Source organism: Thamnophis elegans, chromosome 7 (assembly GCF_009769535.1).
Source record: "Thamnophis elegans isolate rThaEle1 chromosome 7, rThaEle1.pri, whole genome shotgun sequence".
Classification (NCBI taxonomy): Eukaryota; Metazoa; Chordata; class Lepidosauria; order Squamata; family Colubridae; genus Thamnophis; species Thamnophis elegans.
In genome coordinates this window covers 11,701,586-11,722,320 of record NC_045547.1, presented here as the reverse complement: position 1 = coordinate 11,722,320, position 20,735 = coordinate 11,701,586, and the positions used below count along the sequence as shown (strand labels likewise).

Here is a 20,735-nt window from a genome sequence, read left to right as displayed (position 1 = left end):
TGTTGAAAAGATGGCTGTGCAAATGAGCTTGCTGCTTGACATGGGCACAAACACCCTTCACTCCTAGGAAAACTCAAGGCTGCCATCAAAATAATTGCCGAATCTTCATATCCAAGAGAACAGCTCTCCCATTTTAAGAGATGCGTATTCAATGATTTCTGAAAGGCACAGCAATCCAGGAACTATTTTTATGCTTGCAATTTCAAACAATGTGAAATGATCTTACAATATTGTGCCCTGTGTCATACAAATGATGAGAGATGGGTTTTTGCATTTCGAATTTAATCTTGCGCTCAAGAGGGCAGGACAAGAAACAATGGTCGGAAACTGATCAGAGAGAAGCAACTTGGAGTTAAGAAGAAACTTCCTAAAAGTGAGGACAATTAACCAATGGAATTGCTTACCTTCAGAAATCATGGGGAAACCATGGAAGGCTTTTAAGAAGAGATAAGACAGCCCTTATCTGAAATAGTATAGCTTCTCCTGCTTGAGCAAGGGGCTGGACTAGAAGACCTCCAAGGTCCCTTCCAGCTCTATTCTGTTCTGTAGTGGAAAAAATTATCTATTTATTGCTATTCTAATTACTCATTATGTACAAATCTTGCTGTCTCGGGCTGACTTTTTCAAATATTTCTGCGAAGGGCATCACTATAAAAAAATAATGTGAAATTGATTTTTCATGTTATTTTACCATGTGTAAAAGTAAATGTATAGATTGCTGGATTCTTCTTAGGAATATTACTAGCGAACATAACTTCTGTGAGTAAACATTAAAGGAATTCGCATGCAGCTTGGCTCAATGGTGCAGGCTTCCTTTAAAAGAAATATAAATAATAAAATTGCCCAGCTTTTTTCAGGATTGCCAGATTTTATGAGTTTTACGAGGTGACCTAATTTCATGATAGCATAATGATCTTTTGGAGTCTGGTGAAATAATTAAATCTGGGAGTGTTGTAGACCAGGGGTGTCAATCTGGGCGGTGGGGCCACCCTGGAAACAGCAAAGGACTGGTCTGCGGTGCCTCTGCCAGCAAAAACGGAGCTCAAGGGGGTTGCGTAGCTCCATTTTCGCTGGCAGAGGGCTGTCAAAACAAACTAAAAACAAAAGAAAAGAAAAGGAGAAATGTTTCCCCTTTTGCATTTGAGCATCCAAGAAGGGACTGGAAAGGAGAAAGGGAAAGAGGCAAGACAAAGAAAAAGAAGGGAAGATGGGAAGAGAGCAAGGAAGAAAAAATAAGAGGGGAAGGAAGAAGGAAAAAGAAGGGAGAAGGAAGAGGGAAAAAAAATAAAGGGAAAGAAGGAAGGAAGGAAGGGGGGGAGGGAGGGAATTATGAGAATGAGGCAGTGTCTGAGGGAAGTCCTGCCTACTTAGCAGTTGGCCACCACAGGTGCCCCCCACACATGTGATGTTGAGTAGGCCACACCCATCCTGGCCACGCTTACCCCAGCCGTGCACATCCCAGTCCGCCGACGTCAAACAAAACCCTAATGTGGTCCTCAATGAAATCAAGTTTGACACCTCTGTTGTAGACAATCTTGGTCTTTGTAGATGTTTCTTCATTAAACTAGGAAGCGCACCTTTTGCTAGACAATTGCCATGTTTATCTTGAGTCCTCAAGATCTTGCAGGAGGCATTGGCATCCCAGCCAAATGTTAGGGAAGAACTTAAGATGATTCTCTCCTCCAGTGGAAGATGATGAGTTATGGAATCCAGGTCCAAGAGACCAAAGCAATGAAAGCTAATAGGTGAAGAAGTAGTATTATGAGCAGGCGCAATAAGAATTTCTCCAACGAAGCTTCTAGGCCACATCAAGGCGGAAAGCTCTGCTCTTCTGATTTAAACTGGCCCTCTGAGCTTCTTCGGTATCCTTTACAGTACTCGCCCAATTGCATGAATCTTTTTCTTGAATCCAAAAATATGTATCAGGGCCAGTGGTGGGATTTAGCGGGTTCACACGGGTTTGGTAGAAGCTAACATTTTGTGCAGTTCAGCGAACTGGCTAAGTGTCATGCCTCACCATGCCTTCACCCCTCCCAGCCACTCCATGCCTCTCCACCTGGCCGCTCGCCCAACTGTTCACCTGGCCGGGCATGACAAGGAGTGGCCGGAAGGGGAGGGATGAGGCATGTCCGGGCATGGTGAGGAGAGGCTGTGTGAGGCGTCCCTTGACATGACTGATGTCAAGTTGGCCACGGCCGCCCAATCACATGACCATCCAGCCACACTTACCCAGCTGGTCATTAGGGCATTGAACTGGTTGTTAAATTATTTTAATCCCACCAGTAATCATGACCCATTTTTTTCTCTTCTTTTTGACCATTGAAGAAAAACCTACCGTATTTTTTGGAGTATAAGATGCACCTTTCCGAGAGAAGAAAGGAGGGAAGGAAGGAGGGAAGGAAGGAGAGAAGGAGAGAAGAAAGGAGGGAGGGAAGGAGGGAATGTAGGAGAGAAGGAAGGGGAAGGAAGGAGGAAAGGAAGGGAGAAAGGAAGGAGAGAAGGAGAGAAGAAAGGAGGGAAGGAAGGAAGGAGGGAAGGAAGGAGGGAGGGAAGGGGAAGGAGGGAGGGAGGGAAGGAAGGAGGGAAGGAAGGAGAGTAGGAGAGAAGAAACAAGGGAAGGAAAGCGGGAGGGAGGGAAGAAGAAGTAGGACCGTTGTAAGATAAGATACATCTATGGGATGGTAAGAAAGCAATTTTCAAGTATATTGTCAACTGTAGGGAAAAAATTGTTATAAATACATATTATTAATAACAGTTATGAGACCATATAATTGTGAATGTATATATGAAATTGATAAAATAAAAAAATGGAAAAAAAAAGATGTACCTTTCCCCCCCCAAAAAGAGGGTAAAAATCTGGGTGCATCTTATACACTGAATACAGCATTTTTAGCCTCCGAAACCCCACCCCTTGCAAAAATGGCTGTTCATAGCCTTTAGGAAGCTTCCAGAGTGCTCCTGGGGGCTGGGGAGGGCAAAAATGAGCAAAAAATGGAGGTTTTTGCTTGACTTTGCTCTATAAGCTCCTAAATGCTATGCATGCCCTTTTTTTGACAAAAACGAGGTCTGCAGAGTGCAAAAACTTTTTTTTAAAATTTGCCTCTTCAAAATCTTGGTGCGTCTTATACTCCGGTGCGTCTTATACTCCAAAAAATATGGTGCCTACAAACAGCAGGGTATGCCACCTGCAAGAACTTACTACCTTTCTACTCAGGCTTTCTACTCAGTATCTTTTATTTTGCTTTGTTGTTTTTCCTCCGCATTAGACCAGCGCTGCTCATTACTTAAGAGTGATTGATGGCAATTATGGCTTTCAAATAGGACAGATTGCAAGCCACATTCTAATCACTTTTGGCAGTAAAATAGAAAATATTATGATAAGCAAAGGAGATGCTATGAGTACAGATGACTTGGCATCTGTAGTTGCTGGGCAAATACAGCTTTCAGCAGGTTCCTTTCCTCATTGGAAGATTTCAAACTGTTCATCAACAAAACAAAATCAGAACTGAGCGAAGACATTGTTCTGCTTTCCTGAATCAAACTGTGTTGGGTATGAAAAGGCTTCCTTTCCATCCTACCCCAACAGGAGCCATTTCTTATCTGCTTGATGGCAGTGCTTAATGGCTAAGTAAGTTCTCCTCATTTATTCATTCGATTTTTATGGTCACTCATTGACAGAATGACTGACTTTGGCAAAATCTTGTTCTGAACAACACGCTGGATTTTATAGCCCAACAAAAGTGGACGTATGAAAATGCTTCGGAAGCAGCTTCAGCAGATTGGAAGATAAACTATCTGAGACAGAGAAACCACCTTGGAGAAGGGACACCTCCATGACTTTTAGCTTCCAGACGGAATTTAGCTGGGGATAAATTTGCCCTTACAAATCAAGTTCGAAACAGATTAGATGTTGAGATTTCAGTGAATTTGTAAGGGCCCAATTTTCTCTTTACAAGTCTTATGCTGTACTCAACAAATGATTGGAAGGATGAAAGAGATTTTTGTTGCCATGAAATGTATGGAAACAAGAAACTGATGACTAAGACATTCCTAAGATTGTGACCTGTGCCTTGGAAGAATCTCCTTTATGGTGTTTTCTGGAATGCTCTAAATCAGCGGTCACCAACTGGTGGTCCATGGTCCATGAGAAAATTTTGGTGGTCCGCAGAAAAATTATGTGAGATGGTCTCCAGGTTGCAAAGCACAGGGAGCAGAGAGCAGCCATGCCCACAGAAGCAGAGAGCCACCGCCTCCGCTACTCCACTGTTGCTGGTGGTGGTGATAGTAATAGTAGATATGGATTCATCCTTGCTTTAGGTCCCACCCACCCCACCGGCAGAGGGAAGGGCGCAGCGGCGGGAGAGGCTGGCCATCCCATAAGCCAGCTCTCAGAGGAAGAAGGCAGAGATGCCACTCAGGGCTCACTTTCCTGCCTCCTTCCTCCGAGAGCCGTGGGTGGCAGGGAAAGGGAAACCTCTTTCCCAGCCTCCCAGCTGGCAAAACAGAAATTTTCGTGGTTCTGTGGCTAGGTGGGGGGCATGTGACTGAGTGGGCATGTGCATGAGTGACCTCAAGTTGGCCACGCCCACTTAGTCACATGCCCCCACCTAGCCACACCCACAGAACCGGTAGTAAAAAAATTGAAACCCACCTCTGCTAGCACATATGCGCTAGTTGTTCCGATTCTAACAGTTTGCATCCTCTGTGCTCCACTAGAGCTGAGGTGGCGCAGTGGGTAGAGTGCAGTACTGCAGGCCACTTCAGCTGACTGCTATCTGCAGTTCAGCGGTTCAAATCTCACCGGCTCAGGGTTGACTCAGCCTTCCATCCTTCCGAGGTGGGTAAAATGAGAACCCAGACGGTGGGGGCAAGTTGCTGACTCTGTAAACCACTTAGAGAGGGCTGAAAGCCCTATGAAGCGATACATAAGTCTAACTGCTATTGCTATTGCTACTAGGGTGATGAAATGTTGGCGCCTTAACCTGTGTGGAATTCTTGGTAGGAATATAAACAGTTGGAAATCTCACCACCTAGGTTGATTTTCTTCATCTGTCATTAAACCTTCTGTTAACAGTATTGTTTTTTTTTTCTTTCTTTCCGCATGTATTGCAACGGAGGCTTAGTAGCTACATATGCTGCAGTCCATAACTCCAAGGATCTTCTCTGCCTCTGACTATGAAAATCAGCAGGTCGTTTTTTCACACAGTTGCGATGATGCTGATTGCTCAACAAAACAACATCCAGCTGAATGCAGGGAAGTGCTTCCCCACTGGAGAGGGATGTAATTTGAACATTGTCAGAGGCAATTGAATTATTGGTTCATTAGGATGTGGTCCCCTCCTCCTCATTTCCTGGAGTGAGCTCTTTTGCCACATTAACTGAAGCACTTGCCCTAGAGAATAGGTGCATACGGGAGGTTGCTAACTGCACATAACAAGTTGCTAATCGTGGGGAAATTATAATGGCTTTTTCATGGTCCATTGTCGTTTAGTTATCTACATGCAAGGCGTACCCTCTATGTGCAAATGTCCCCATTAGCACAGGGGCATAAAAGGCCAATCTATTTATTTTGCAGTGTGCAATTGCTGCCAAGGTAAAGGGGCTAAGTACACATTACAGGCTAATGTGCTTAATGCTGTTCCAGTCCTGGTTTTTTAATCACTGAAACATCTTCAGCAGCAGGCAATTTAGGATGGACATGTAGCAGAGGTGAGCTTAACGGCTTCCTGGTTTTGTCAATCTTGTCATTGCCACTTGAATTTTTTTTGTCCGCAAATAGGATGGCAGAAAGGACGTGGTAACTCAGTGGCTAAGGCGCTGAGCTTGTCGATCAGAAAGGTCAGCAGTTTGGCGGTTCGAATCCCTAGCGCCAGTGGTGGGTTCCTATTGGTTTGGACCGGTTCGGTTTAACCAGTAGTGGTTTAGCGGCCTGGGTCACTGGAACCGGCAGCAACCCAGGCCTGCCATGCCCCCAAACCGATTCTCCGGGTGCACGCAGTCATGAGCGAACCAGCAATAGCGACTGCTGGAACCCACCCCTGCCGAGCGCCACCTAACAGGGTGAGCTCTCGTTACTTGTCTCAGATTCTTCCAACCTAGCAGTTTGAAAGCATGTAAAAATGCAAGTAGAAAAATAGGAACCACCTTTGGTGAGAAGGAAACATCTATCTATCATCTATCATCTATCGTCTATCGTCTATCGTCTATCGTCTATCGTCTATCGTCTATCGTCTATCGTCTATCGTCTATCGTCTATCGTCTATCGTCTATCGTCTATCGTCTATCGTCTATCGCCTATCGCCTATCGCCTATCGTCTATCGTCTATCGTCTATCGTCTATCGTCTATCGTCTATCGTCTATCATCTATCATCTATCTGTCTGTCATCCATCTATCTATCTATCTATCTATCTATCTATCTATCTATCTATCTATCTATCTATCTTGCAGATGAGTTAAATCATTGAGTTTTATTTGTGTGTGGTCATTCAAGAGAGATGAACTGTGAGCTCCTTGGTGCTCTCTGAACCTGGTTTCTTGAAGACATTTCATTACTACATAACCAACTAAGTAACATCATCAATGAGATGAAGTGCAGCCATTGGTAGGAATTCAACTATCAAAAAATCTAAACCTATGTCCTTCTTGTAACTAGAGGTCTTGGAGGTGAGGTATCCCAACTCATCATTTTTCTAAGCTAAAATCACTCCTGCAACTCAACTCTTGCTCCTAAAAGTCCTCCAGTCCTTTCATTATTTTAGCTGTGTTTTTTTAAAGGTCAGATTACCATGTGGAATTCTTGTAAACTGTGTGTGTGTGTGTGTGTAATAGGAGTAGCGTGATCAAATGAGGGGAGGAATAAAAAATGAATGGGTTCTGATTTACTTTGGACTGGACACAAAAATGACCAGTTCAAAGATAGTATGCAGTTTGACCATATGAGAGAATATTCAATCTAATTTTAATTCAAAGAGAATAAGTAAGGGTTGAATTTTAAAAAAAAACATGAAGGAAAAAGGAAGAGGGGGAAGATTAATAAATCTGGTTGAATGGAGTTACGGAGAAGTTCAAAAAGAGGTAGAATAGATCAGTTTAACTCAGAAAAACAATTATGTGTGAATCAATATGTGGATATGCTGGAACTGTGTTAAGAAGAGAGACATGGAGCTCTCTAGGGAACCAGATATAGTTAAATTTCTTTACTCTTTTTCATCCTTTAATGTCTATGGCTAATTATTTCTTAGTCCCTTTCTGCTTCCTAACATTCCCAAAAGAAATAGTGTGATCACTGTGTATACATGTTGGATTTGTTTTAGATCTCCTTTTTAACAATGGAAGAAAAACAATTATATTTGCCGGCTTACTAAAGAACCACCTAAAGATGTATTAGCTCAGCCTACAAGGAAATACACACACTTTGGCACCAAGTTGTCTGTTAGAAGAAAAAGATAATAACCAAACCCTTGTGAATTGGATAGTAAATTATCAAAGGCAAAGAGTTGACAGACTTGTTTTGGACATGCAGCAATTGATGGCGTTGTGATTTTGGAAATGGAGTTCTACTCAAAAAGAGTCATTTCAGTGATAATACCACTTTATAATGCCTTGGTAAGACCAAACTATCCAGTTTTGGTTGCCATAATATAAAAAAAGTTGTTGAGACTCTAGAAAGAGTGCAAAGAAGAGCAATAAAGATGATTAGAGGACTGGAGTGTCCTTCAGATGGTTTCAGATGCCATCATGACTTTTTGACCTCCATTCACACCTGTTAAGATTAAACCACATTGCTTCTTTCAAACCTTAATGCTTTTCAACTTGCTAATGAACTGGGGGAGGGATAGGAGAAACAGAATGCTGAGAATGTGTGCGTGGAACATGAGAGCCTGGCAGCCATCAAGGTCACCTCTGCCAGTGCTTGAGAAAGAGATGGATTGTTCCCATAACAAAAGGACATCTCATAATTGGACAATGTGATCACCCAGGGGTGGAGAGAAAGGGAAGCTATTATTTAACTTCTGTGCTTTTGCACGGGAAAACCAGAGTTGGTTTTGACTCTTCAGTACCAAAATGGTGTATCCAATAAAGTTTTACTTTTGGAATTCAAAGCACCTGAGAGTGTTTCCTTATTGGGTTCACTAATCAGACAGATGACACTCTGCTTCTCCCCCAAAAAATTTTTTCATGTTTACTAAATGCGTCCTGGAGATTGATTAATAAAACAACTGGCAGCCATTTTTAAGTGATACCGAGAAAAGAATAATCTTGAGTTGTCTCCAACTCCTGCTTATGATCACCTCACAGTCATCTTGGTGGCCATTGGGAGAATAAAATAATTGATTAAGATGGGCCTTGGCCTTATCTAGCAGGCTATTTTTATGTTGCTCTGCCACATTCTTCTCCAGATTCCATTTATTCAACAGTTTCAAAACATTATTCATCATATTTATATGATGCCATTTTTGGAGCAGATATTTCTTTGGAAAGAGAAGAGGACATCATCATGCAAATGCGGGGCAAACTAAAGGGGCAGTTTATGGTGGTAAAAAAAGGTAAAAACAAGTCCCTGCAGATTTTACTCTGTTGCCAACTATAGGGGTAGATTCTCATCTAAATTTCAAGACCATTGGACCAGTGCTGTCCGAAGACATTTCTGTAGTCATATGGCTGACATGACATCATGGAGTGTTATTATCTTCCCACCAGAGTTGTAGCAATAGCAATAGCATTTAGACTTATATACCACTTCACAGTGCTTTACAGCCCCCTCTAAGCAGTTTAAAGAGTCAGCATATTACCCCCAACAATCAGGGTTCCCATTTTACCAACCTCGGAAGAATGAGTCAACCTTGAGCCTGCTGAGATTCGAACTGCCAAAGTGCTGGCAGCCAGCAGTCAGCAGAAGTAGCCTGCAGTACTGCATTCTAGCCACTGTGCTACCGTGGTACCTATTTATCAACTCACATTTACATGCTTTCAAACTGCTAGGCTGACAGGAGCTGGGCAAAGCCAGGAGCTCACCCGTCACTTGGCGCTCAGATCTCGAACCTTTCTAGCATCTTAATCGCTCCAAGCTCAACAAGTTAACCACTGAGCTACTAAGATACCTCAATTTATAGTGGAGGGAGATACTATAAAGCTTTCCAACAATTAAACACACACACACACACCCCAACACATGCCTATTCCATAGACCTAGTACTTCAAGTACTATAAACACTTAGCTCTTCTATTAAAAAGTAGAAGGTATCACCTGCTTGGACCATGGTTGCTTTATTAAAACACACAGATGGAAGAGCAGGCGATGACATTACTGTTGAAAGTACCATATGTAGACAAACAGAGAGGCAGGCTTGAGGGTAACTCCAAGTTTGGAGACCAACGGAACATGGCGATAACCTGAAAAAGAAAACCAAGATGACAACAATGCAAGGATGTCAAGCAAGAGACAACAGTAGAAAAGACTTACCATCCACATTGACTTAGTGAACTAGATGGATCAGCAGTCTGATTCTAGCAACCAACTGCCTAATATTCTGTGTTTAGCTTCTGCATTGATAAACTTATTATTACAGTATCCATGCAGGTTGTGTCTCTCACACTAAATAAGAATAATTATCCAACCGGGCAAAATGAACAAAAAATATCTTATGGGTTCCTTGGTGCTCTCTGAGCTTGGTTGTTTTCTTGCAGATGTTTCATTATCCAACAGGTAACATCATCAGTGCTAGAAGGGACTTGGCCAAATAAAGAATTCTATTCTATTCTATTCTATTCAATCCTACGCTACTCTAGTCTACTCTATTCTATTCTATTCTTATGTTATCTGGAGTATGCCTTACATGCACACTGTGGCCCATGCAAAAAGACACTTCCTCAGAAAGAACTACGCATTTTTACAAAATTTTAACCAATTGTTCCTCTTTGTGTGGTTTCAACAAGAACAGAGATCAATTTGAGATAGATTTTTGAGAAAATCCTCCGCTTTCTGTTTTCTCTGACTAACTTCATGCAGACGTACACAAGTATATATTTTATCATTGACTTTAGGTGCTCTGTTTATTGAGAAATAGATGTTTTCTCCTTCCATAATAACACATAGATATTCCCTGACAGCCCACCAAGTTTGTCATCTCATTAGAGTCTAAATATTTCATGATGCTTCATGCAGTGTGAAATATAGCTTAATATTTCTTTGGATATTTTATGATGACGTGCATGCAATATTGCACCCAGGAAAATATTTTAGAAATAGAACGTTATGCTTCTTGCAAGTTTGTAATGACAGAAGAAATGAAGTAGAGAACATGACTGATCCCTACCAACACAAACTTAAATTCATTTAAAACACTATCTTCTCTTATCTAAATCTGATTTTGGTTCATTTAAATCCTCCAAACAAGTCAGGGTATATGTAAAGCAATCAGGCTTCAATCTAATTCAGAATTAGAAAATTACCGGTAATAAGTGTGTACTGTGATTTGTATAGACATAAAGGCATTTGTTTGTTTGTTTGTTTGTCGCCCACCTTATTATGTTTACAAATAAGGTTTAGGTTTAGGTTTATTTATATGCCGCTCTATTCCCAGCGGGACTCAGGGTGGCGCACAAACCCAAGGGGGGGAAGGGAAACACAAAAACTACAAATACAAGCATTTAAAAATAACCAACAGACACAAATCGAGAGGGGAAGGGAACTCATCAACCCCAGGCCTGCCGACACAGCCAGGTTTTGACGGCTTTTCGGAAGGCCTGGAGCGAGGTGAGGGTCCGAATCTCTGCGGGGAGTTCGTTCCAAAGGGCCGGAGCTGCCACAGAGAAGGCCCTCCCCCGGGTCGTGGCCAGATGACATTGGCTAGTAGACAGAACCCGGAGGAGGCCAGCCCTGTGTGATCTAATGGGTCTTTGGGAGGTAATTGGCAGCAGGCGGTCTCTCAAGTACCCAGGTCCAATACCATGAAGGGCTTTATAAGTTACGACTAGCACTTTGAAGCGTATCCGGAGACCAATCGGTAACCAGTGCAGCTCGTGGAGGATAGGTGTAACGTGGGTGTACCGAGGTGCACCCACAATCACTTGCGCAGCTGCATTCTGGACGAGCTGAAGTCTCCGAATGCTCTTTAAGGACTGCCCCATAAGTCCATGTGGTAAAATTATTCAACACACCTTTCTCCTATTTTGTCCACAACAACCTGGAGGGGTGGGCTGCTAGGGGTTTGTAAGAGTTAACCTCTAGCTAAGATTCTGTGAGCTTCACAGAACCACAAAATCCCATTCCTGGCTGGCCCTGCCCACCCCTCCCCTCCCCTCCCAGGAGTCCCCATGCAGCCTGTTTTGGATGCAGGTAAGTGCAAGGCCCAGGCAGAGGCTCGGGGAGGGTGAAAAATGGGCCTACTGGAATTTCTGGCCTCCCGAGTGCCTCTGGAACAGTGTTGGGTTCCTCTCCCCATTGCTACCGGTACGCTGCGCATAGGGCCGGGCATCCTTCTCGGGCATGCACACTGCACGCGCATACGCACTCCATTGCTCCTGCGACACCCAGTTGCTTGTCACAGATCGCGCAGGCACCGCACACTGTGCGTGCATGCACAATTAGCCGGTAGCTTTAAAAACAGGTATGGAAAGCGGGTGGGTGGGTGGGGCAAATGAGCCACCATACAGGTACGGTGGCCGCTGCTCCCAGCTACTAACAGTACGGCCATACCGGCTGGAACCCACCACTGCTCCAGAGCCCGAGGAGGCCATTTTTGCCCTCCCAGAAGCTTGAGGAAAGCCTCCAGAGCCTGGGGAGGGCAAAAACACACCCACTGCTGTGGTGCAGGAGGCTGACTAGGCCATGCCCACCATGGCTACACCCACCCAGCTACCGGGTAGAGAACCCCTTGCTAAAATTTTTGAAGCCTGCCCCTGCCTTTGAGGTAGATTGGCCTGAGTGAGGGTGATTGGCCCAAGGTCACCCAGCAGGCTTTCATGGCTGAGGCGGGACTAGAACTCAAGGCCTCCCACTTTCTAGTCTTGATGCATTGACCACTGTACCAAAGCCACCATATAACTGAAGTTCCAGTGTAATCAAGAAAGGCAGCAAAGGATAACAAAGGGAATCTGAGTTTAATCCCCTCCTTTTGTAAATTTAAAAATATTCAAACCACGCTCCGTCCTTTTTACCTGTGACTTATCTTTGTTCTGTCCGCTGTCAACTTTTATTTATTTTTTTATTATTATTATTATGGTTAAGGGCCTCAAAAGCTAGCATGGAATATATCTGAGCATTTCAATGGCTATTTTATTGGGCTGTGTATGTAATGTTAGATTCAAAGTAATATTTTATAACCTGCATTTGAAAAAGGGAGATGTTCTGTTTTCCTGCAGCTCCTGGAGGGATCATTGATGGCTGGAAACTGGAAACTAGTTTGACTTCAGGAGGCTCCACATTAAAACAATGTCTGTGTATTAAATATGGTTTGACATTTTCCTATTCTCTAAATTCAGAGTATAGTTTCTCTTCCCTTGGTTGCGATATGTATTATAAGGTATGTCTTGTTTAATGAAAAGAAGGACTAGGGGAGACATGATAGCAGTGTTCCAATATCTCAGGGGTTGCCACAAAGAAGAGGGAGTATCCCTCCTCCAAATTTAATGTAGACGACCACTTTGACCCCTCTTTCAAACCAGCAGTCCTGTCTGTCCAGAATGTGGACTTTGTTGTCTTTGCTGAAGAAGCTTCTTGGATGAGAAGCGAAATGTCTTCAAGGAAACTCAAAGAAAGTCCAGTTGCATCTTGGGGGAAAAAAGCACCTTTGGGACAACCATGACCTTGGATGACGGAGAACCTCCATAGATATTAATGGTAGGGCTTTAAAATCAAATATTGTGCTGCCAGGTTTTCTCCTACAGATGGTAATTCTCCTTACCTTACATGGTACCTTGGGCAGGCAACTGCTTGTCATCTCTCATTAGTCAGAAAATAATGGTCTTACCTTTATTCATGCTCAAAAGTGGCAAAGTAAATTGGCCAAGGAAGTCATTGGCAAGAACTGCCATCTGATCTTCTACTATGAAGCGTATTAAGGCAAGATCTGGAACTTTGACAGTAAAGGTGAATGTCTCATTCCATCTAGGGTTCAAAGCTGAAATAAGCAGGAGAGAAAACTCTTGTTAACAGTTTCAACCTGAATCACGAGAGGTGCTCTGAGTTTTGAGAACAATTTTTCCCCCTTCGTCCCTATTTCAGAACCTACATCGTTCTTCAATATATATATTTTTGTTAAACCTGACATCTAAAAAAAAACAACCAAAAGAGTTCAATTAAAACCCAAGAGATTTTTTAAATATTGGGACTTCTGCAGATGTTTACAGAAGATATCTTGTCTTCAAGGAGAAATAATACTTTGCAATACCTGCATCGTCTAATTTTTTTTTAATGCATGAATGTACTGACTCAAAAGCAATTGAATGGCATAAGGAAGCAAAATTCAGGTGAAGTGTATAATATAACGATGTACCATATTTTTGGAATATAAGACGCACCTTTTTCCTCCAAAAAAGAGGGTGAAAATCTGGGTGCGTCTTATACACTGAATAGAGCATTTTTGGCTTCCTGAAATCCCGCCCCCTTGGATGTGCATAGGCTTTGGGAGGCCTGCAAAGTGCTCCTGGGGGCTGGGGAGGGCAAAAAATGAGCCAAAAATGGGAGCACTTTGTAGGCCTCTCAAACTCTCACAAAACTCTCACTTTTCACAAAAAATGAGGCATGCTGAGGGATCGGGAGGCCTGCAGAGTGCACAAACTTTTTTTAAAAAAAATTTACATCTTCAAAATCTTGGTGCATCTTATACGCCAGTGCATCTTATAGTTTGAAAAATACAGTATATAGAACACCCTATAGCCGATTCTATTGGGACACCTATCTAATCACTTCAATCATATTCCGTTTATTTATTTAAAACATTTTTGAAGCCACCAATCTAAAAAAGACTTTGGGCAGTTTACAAGCAATAGATATTCACCAATGTCACGGTCAGCCATATGAAAAAGAAACTGAATGTTCGTACGTCCCCATTCTGTACTAATTTAATTTTCCAAGAAAGCTAGCAAAAAATTATATGATTGTGTGCATGTCTGTTCTTTTTCCAACATATTCTCAATGTCAGCGGTGGGTTTCACATTTTGTTACCACTGGTTTGCCCCACATGCTCCTGCTTCACCCCCTTGAATACATGTGCCCAGTCTTCTGCGCATGTGCCCAGCATCAAAAATGGGCCTAAATAAGATGGCATAGAACCGAGGCTGGTGGTTGGGCGCTATCTGTTTCGGTGAACTGGTCCTAACCGGCTGAATACTCCCTCTGCTCAGATATTTTCCTAAAATATGGATATAGATAGTCCTCAATTTACAATCATTCATTTAGTGGCCATTCAATGACAACAGCACTTTAAAAAGTGCTTTACAACCGATCCTTACATCTCCATGGTCACATGATAAACATTCAAGAACATGAATTTTTAATAGTTGCGGCATCCTGGGGTGATGTGATTATTAATTGCAACCTTTCCAGTTGGTTTCTGAGAAATAAAGTCAGAGGGGAAGTCAGATTTGCTTAATGACTGCATGATAGGGGAAAAGGGCGGCATAGAAATATAATAAATTCAATTCAATTCAATTCAATTCAATAGGCTTATCAACTGTGCAGAAAAGGTTGAAAAATTGAGTGTGATTCACTTAACAACCACCTTGGTTAGGATGGAAATTTTGGTCCCATTATGATTGTAAGGATTACCTGTATTGTTAATTTTCTTTCTTAATGCAGTATAGTTTTACAAAATTATGGCCTAATGCGCATTTTTTTTATTCCAGCATATTCTTTTTTTGTAGAGGCTTCATCTTAATGAATTGGGGATTTTTTGGTGGATATTCTCACGTAATTTAGGTCTGTGTAAGAGGTACAAATTTCACTATATATTTTAAAGACTGTCAAGTGTTAAACTACTTTCATTGCGTGCATAGATTAAGGGCATAATCTATGGTAGCATAAAATAATTTGTATTTATAAATCATTGTTCAGTTGTTCTTTAAGACGTTTCAACTTTTTGGCATACAACAAATAGCAACTTTGATCATGGATTATTTAAAAACAAAAAAATCACCAACCCCTCTTATTGCAAAAGATATGGCACCTATATATTTATAAATTTTATATCTCTTCTCCTCTGCTCATCATCCAAATTTTTAAAAATGTGGATATCTTCGGAAATGTTATGCACAAAAACTTCTTCCATTTGTGAACATTATGTTTGTACAATGTTACAGACTTTGTATTGTAATATGATGCATTACAGTAAAAATATTTGTAATTGGGTTAAAATCAATCCTGTTGCTGAAAGTTGCATACAAAAGTGAGTATTAATAATAGCCATGCATTATAGATATAGAATTCATTAGAAATTTAATGAATAAATAATAATTATAATTGTAACAACTGTGTATTGTTGTTAGTATGTACATTTATATATTGAAAACAGTATGTATTACAGAAAGTTCTGTGTAAACCATTTACAAAAAGATTATGCATTTGAAAGCCCCTATTAATAAAAATAATCTGAGAAACATTTGATATAAGAGAAAAATAAGGTAATATGTGCAATATTGTAACCGACAGAAGTTAAGAGAGTTCCATGCATTCTTAACTCTGATAGGCTTTACAGATTATTGAATTAACTCTTAAAACTTTTTATTTCATTCAACTTACCATTATTCTTTATGACAGAAGTCTGTCGTTTTGTCATATCTGTTGGAACACCATGAATTTCTATTTTGACTAAAGGATCAGCCTTGTTACTTTTGGAGAGGTTACTTGGAGGTAGCTGATAGCCACTAATAATCTGGAGAAAAGAGGTGTATATGTTGGTATGCATCCTTATAGAAATGCTGGATTACATCAGTGCAGAACTAATTATCCAATTGTTGCCAGGCACAAGAAATCAGGAGTGAGGGTACAGTTCAAAAGAACTACCAGTCTATTTCATGCTATCTATATACAAGAATCTGATCTACTAATGGTCAAGGCAAAATGGCACCAGATAAGAGTCAGCAGACTTCAGTGGAGGGGGGAGGAGTTTGGTCTCTTATGGGGGCATAGTTATCATTTTCAACTGTAGCTGCTAAATGAGGACCACCGGTATAATAGCTTTGAAACATGATTTGAAACTTGAAAAATGATTCAAGACTCCAAATTGATGATGCATTTATCCCACCCTTGAACTCAGATTGGTCATCTCCTACAATTGCACAATCCTGGGTGGGGAGGGGTTTCATACATGGATAGATGTATCCCCTCCCACCAGCCATGTGAAGATAAAAGTGAACCCAGAATTCACATAATCAATAGTGCCTTACTCCCTCTGTTTCCTGCAAGCGAGGGTTTGGTGGATATCATGGTACCTGGGAATGACGTTGGGAGACAGGGCAACAGAGATGGGTTCCTACCGGTTCAGACTGGTTCGGCCGAGTAGGTAGTAACTCGGCTAGCCACGCCCCCAAACCAGTTCTATCGACAGCGCCATAGATGCCGCCATCTTGTTTTTTTGCTTTTGCACATGCACAGAAGCTATTTTTTACTACTGTGCGTGCATGCACAGCATGCATCAAGCATGTGTGGGCATGAAGCACGTCCCTGAGCTATCCGGGAGTAACAGAAGCCGGAACCCATCCCTGCAGGGCAAGGAGACATAACTCAGGGAACAGTTAGATAAAAGGCAGCTGAGCCCACAGCGGGAATGTGGGAAGGACAAGAGGCTCAGAAGAAACCCTCCCTAGTTTTGTGTGCTGTCAAGACAATAGGAGGGGAGAAGCTCTTTCAGACTTGAAAGATTCAGTTAATATAACCTTACAATAAATATTGTTCAACTCATATTATGTTTCCTGTCTTTTCTACGTCATAAGGCTGACATCAGTCTTGCAAGTCTCCTCTGAAATCTTGCCCCACCCACATTCCTAATTTAGGGGGCAGTTCATCCCCATCACTGCCCCCTTAGCTACTGTTTTTCAAGCCTGGGATAGAAGTTTGGTCCATGTAAACTTGGATGCAGTAAGGATTAGGTTGTACATTTCATTGATCCAGTGGTGGGATTCATAACAACCGGTTCTCTGCCTAATGACCAGGTGGGTAGGCATGGCTCAGTGGTCATGTGACTGTGTGGGCGTGGCCAACTCAACATCACTCACATCGATGGGTGCTTTGCCTTAGCTGTTACAATGTAATAAGGGTTAACCGGAGAGGCAGTTTCTATAAGCAGGGCAATAAAGATTAGGCTAGAAACAACACCAGAATATTTCCTTCCTGCCTTCCTTACAGGATTAGCCCTGTAAAGTGGAAAAAAACCCAAAATAAGATTTCTTCCAACAACCGGTTCTCCGATCTGCTTAGAAAGTTAATAACCGGTTCTCCCGAATAGGTGCGAACTGGCTGAATCCCACCACTGCATTGATCCCACAATCCATAAATCCATGGTTTATTTAAATGGTAGGTTAAGGTTGATTTACTTTGCAGTCTGTTTTTTATACTCTATACTGTTTTATTGTTGTAAGCTAATACAATATCAAATGATGGGCCATCTATACATTTCTTAAATCAAGTTTCAAGTTTCAAATCATGTTTCAAAGTAGTTTTCATTTAGTGACAACAATTGGGAATGATAACTAATAACCCTGTCAAGGACCTTGGAGTATTGATCTCTAATGATCTAAGTTTCAGAGCCTATTGTAACAACATTGCCAAAAAGGCATTAAGAGTTGTTAACCTAATCCTGTGTAGCTTCTTCTCTGGTAACACTGTATTACTAACCATAGCATTCAAAAGATTTGCTAGACCAATTCTCGAATACAGCTTATCTGTCTGGAACACGCAGTGCCTATCAGACATTAACACAATTGAATTATTCCAGAGAATTTCATGAGAAGAGTCCTCCACTCCTCTGCTTGCAACAGAATACCTTATGCCACCAGATTTGAAATTTTGGGCTTAGCTAACTTAGAACTACGCCGCCTTTGGTCTGACCTAAGCATAGTACATAAAATTATCTACTACAATGTTCTACCTGTCAATGACTACTTCAGCTTCAACCACAACAATACATGAACACACAATAGATACAAACTTATGGTAAATCGCTCCAAACTAGATTGCAGAAAATAAGACTTTAGCAACAGAGTGGTCAACACCTGGAATGCACTACCTGACTCTGTGGTTTCTTCCCCAAATCCCCATAAGTTTAACCTAAGACTGTCTACTATTGACCTCATCCCATTCCTAAGAGGTCTGTAAGGGGCGTGCATAAGGGCACCAATGTGCCTATCATCCTTGTCCTAACAACTTCATTCATTCGTATCCATTTCATGTATTCATACTCTTGTATATACTTACATCTATTATCTTATACACGCTTGACAAAAGAAATAAATAAAATAAAATAAATAATAATTTGATAAGGCAAATCAGTGGTGGGTTTCAAAAAATTTTGGAACCTCTTCTGTAGGTGTGGCCTGCTTTCCGGGTCGCCTGGTGGAACCTCTCTAACTGGTTCGGTAGATTTGTCGAACCGGTTCTACCGAATAGGTGCGAACTGGTAGGAACCCACCTCTGAGCCAAATGATTGGTAAGTGAAAGCTTACAAACTTACTTCAGCTTTCCTTTGGTTTTCAGACCTGTGAAGTTGTTAATGTGAGGATTGGTCATAAAATTGTTCATCACTGTCCACAAATGGACACTTAATAAGGGAATTGCTAAACAAGGTAGTCTCCAAAGGAGGATACCTGTAGGTGGATACTCTATTTTCATTTGGGCTGAGGTGATTTAATGTTGCATATAATGGGGTTCTCAGTGATGTTATAATCTTCAAATCTCCCATGTCTTTCACATTTTAACAATCAGCTTAATATATTCTAAGAAGGTTGTACCCTGGAATCAATGTTATAGAAAAACCTATTGATTCTGACAACAGGATTCCTTCATTAAATGATGCGGAAAGGAGAAAATGTTCATGGTAGGCGATTTAATTGTTTAAAACAAAAGTGAACCATAAAAATAACACACAAAATGAATCCAACATAGGAACATCCTGGATCAAAAGTATGTTCCATAAAACAGATGAATATGTGACCATGTAGCAGTTCAATAGTACACGCCACCTGTTGGCTATTCTGCTTGAAATAATTCAACACAATTCTTCAGAATACTTTTCAATTGATTTTGGGAATTGTACACAAAACATAGAACAATAGGGTTAGAAGGGACCTTGGAGTCTTCTAGTCTAACCCCTGGCTCGGGCAGGAGATCCTGTATCATTCCAGATGAATAGCTGTCCAGTTTCTTGTTGGATACCTTGAGTGATGGAGCACTCAGAAATTCTGGAGGTAATGCATTCCATTGTTCTGTCAGGAAATTTCTCCTTAGTTCTAGGTTTGATCTCTCTTTAATGAGCTTCCACCCATTACCTCTAATCTCAGGTGCTTTGGAGAATAGTACTGGAAGACTGCTATCATATGATCCCTAGTCCTTCTCTTCATTAGACATACCTAGTTCCCTCAATGGTTCATCATATAGTTTAGTATCCAGCACCCTAATAGTCTTTCTTTCTCTTCTCTACATTCTTTCTATAGTCTCAACATATTTTTTGTGTTGCAGTGAAGTGGATGCAGGATTCCAAATGTGGTCTCACCAGTGCAGTATAAAGCATAAATTTTTCAGAGGTTGGTCATAAACCTCTTAAGAAGGAGATCAGGAAAAGCAGAGAAATTATCTGGAGAGAAAATACCTAAAGTCCTTTGCCTACTGCAGAGATGAAAAGCTGTGTGCCCATCCTTGAGTAAATAAGTGACAGTACCAGCATGAAATGAGTTGTTGCCATTGCTAGTTCCTCTCTGACCTATATTGCCTCAATTCCTAGTCACTGACAGGCATCTGACACCCTTCCAAGGTCACAAAAGCCAAACAGATTTTGTACACATGGAGATAGTCCTTAGATAGGGCTGGAATAAGGTAGAAGAAGATGGACCAGCTCTGATAAGGATGACTTAGTCTCATTTGTGGCCAGGGTGAGACAAAAGCAGAAGGTGTCAATCCTGGAGCCATCTTGAAATGTCTTCAAGGTTTCCTGAAGTGAGTTGCCAGATAGAGTTGTGGGAAGGGGAGGGAGGAAGATAGCTGAAGAAATATGCAGCCAAAATAACATTCTTTCTTCTGGGAGCCAAGGACACTCTCACCAGCACCTTGTGGGGCATGGAGGGTCTGGGCCTGTGACCTGATTGGGGCATGTGCAGAGATGGGCTGCTATGGGTTTGCCCAGGTTTGGGAGAACCCATAGCTAACGTTATGGCTGGTTCGGAGAACCTCCAAATCCTACCCCTGGCTGGCCCCACCCACCCCTCCCCTCCCAGGAGTCTCCACACAGCCTGTTTTGGATGTGAGGTAAGTGCAGGGCCTGTGTGGAGGCTCAGGAAGGAAGGAAAATGAGCGTCCTGGAAGTTCCGGAAGTGCAGAAACGGGCCACGCCCACCAAAATACCTACCCAATTACTATGGCCAATCCCAGATACATCAGTGTTCTCACTATTACTATTCTTTGGATGTTTGAATGTTCTTTTTGCACCTTCAAATCAATCTTGACTCTGGGCAACTCCATTCCCTGCAGTTTTCTTGAAAGCATTTTCAGAAATAATTTCCCATTGCTTTCTCCCTGGAGTTGAG

General features: G+C 41.7%; 1 protein-coding gene across 1 annotated transcript in view; it reads right to left on the bottom strand.

Moving 5' to 3' along the window:
* Positions 1-9,306: 9,306 nt before the first annotated feature.
* LOC116511226 (1-phosphatidylinositol 4,5-bisphosphate phosphodiesterase zeta-1-like) overlaps positions 9,307-20,735 on the bottom strand; it is a 56,980-nt gene continuing 45,551 nt past the window's right edge. Inside the window, exons 10-12 of the mRNA XM_032221096.1 lie at positions 15,742-15,874; positions 12,974-13,123; positions 9,307-9,395 (exon numbers count right to left, since the gene is read on the bottom strand). Coding sequence (XP_032076987.1) covers positions 9,307-9,395; positions 12,974-13,123; positions 15,742-15,874 — 372 coding nt within the window. The remainder of the gene's footprint in view (positions 9,396-12,973; positions 13,124-15,741; positions 15,875-20,735) is intronic.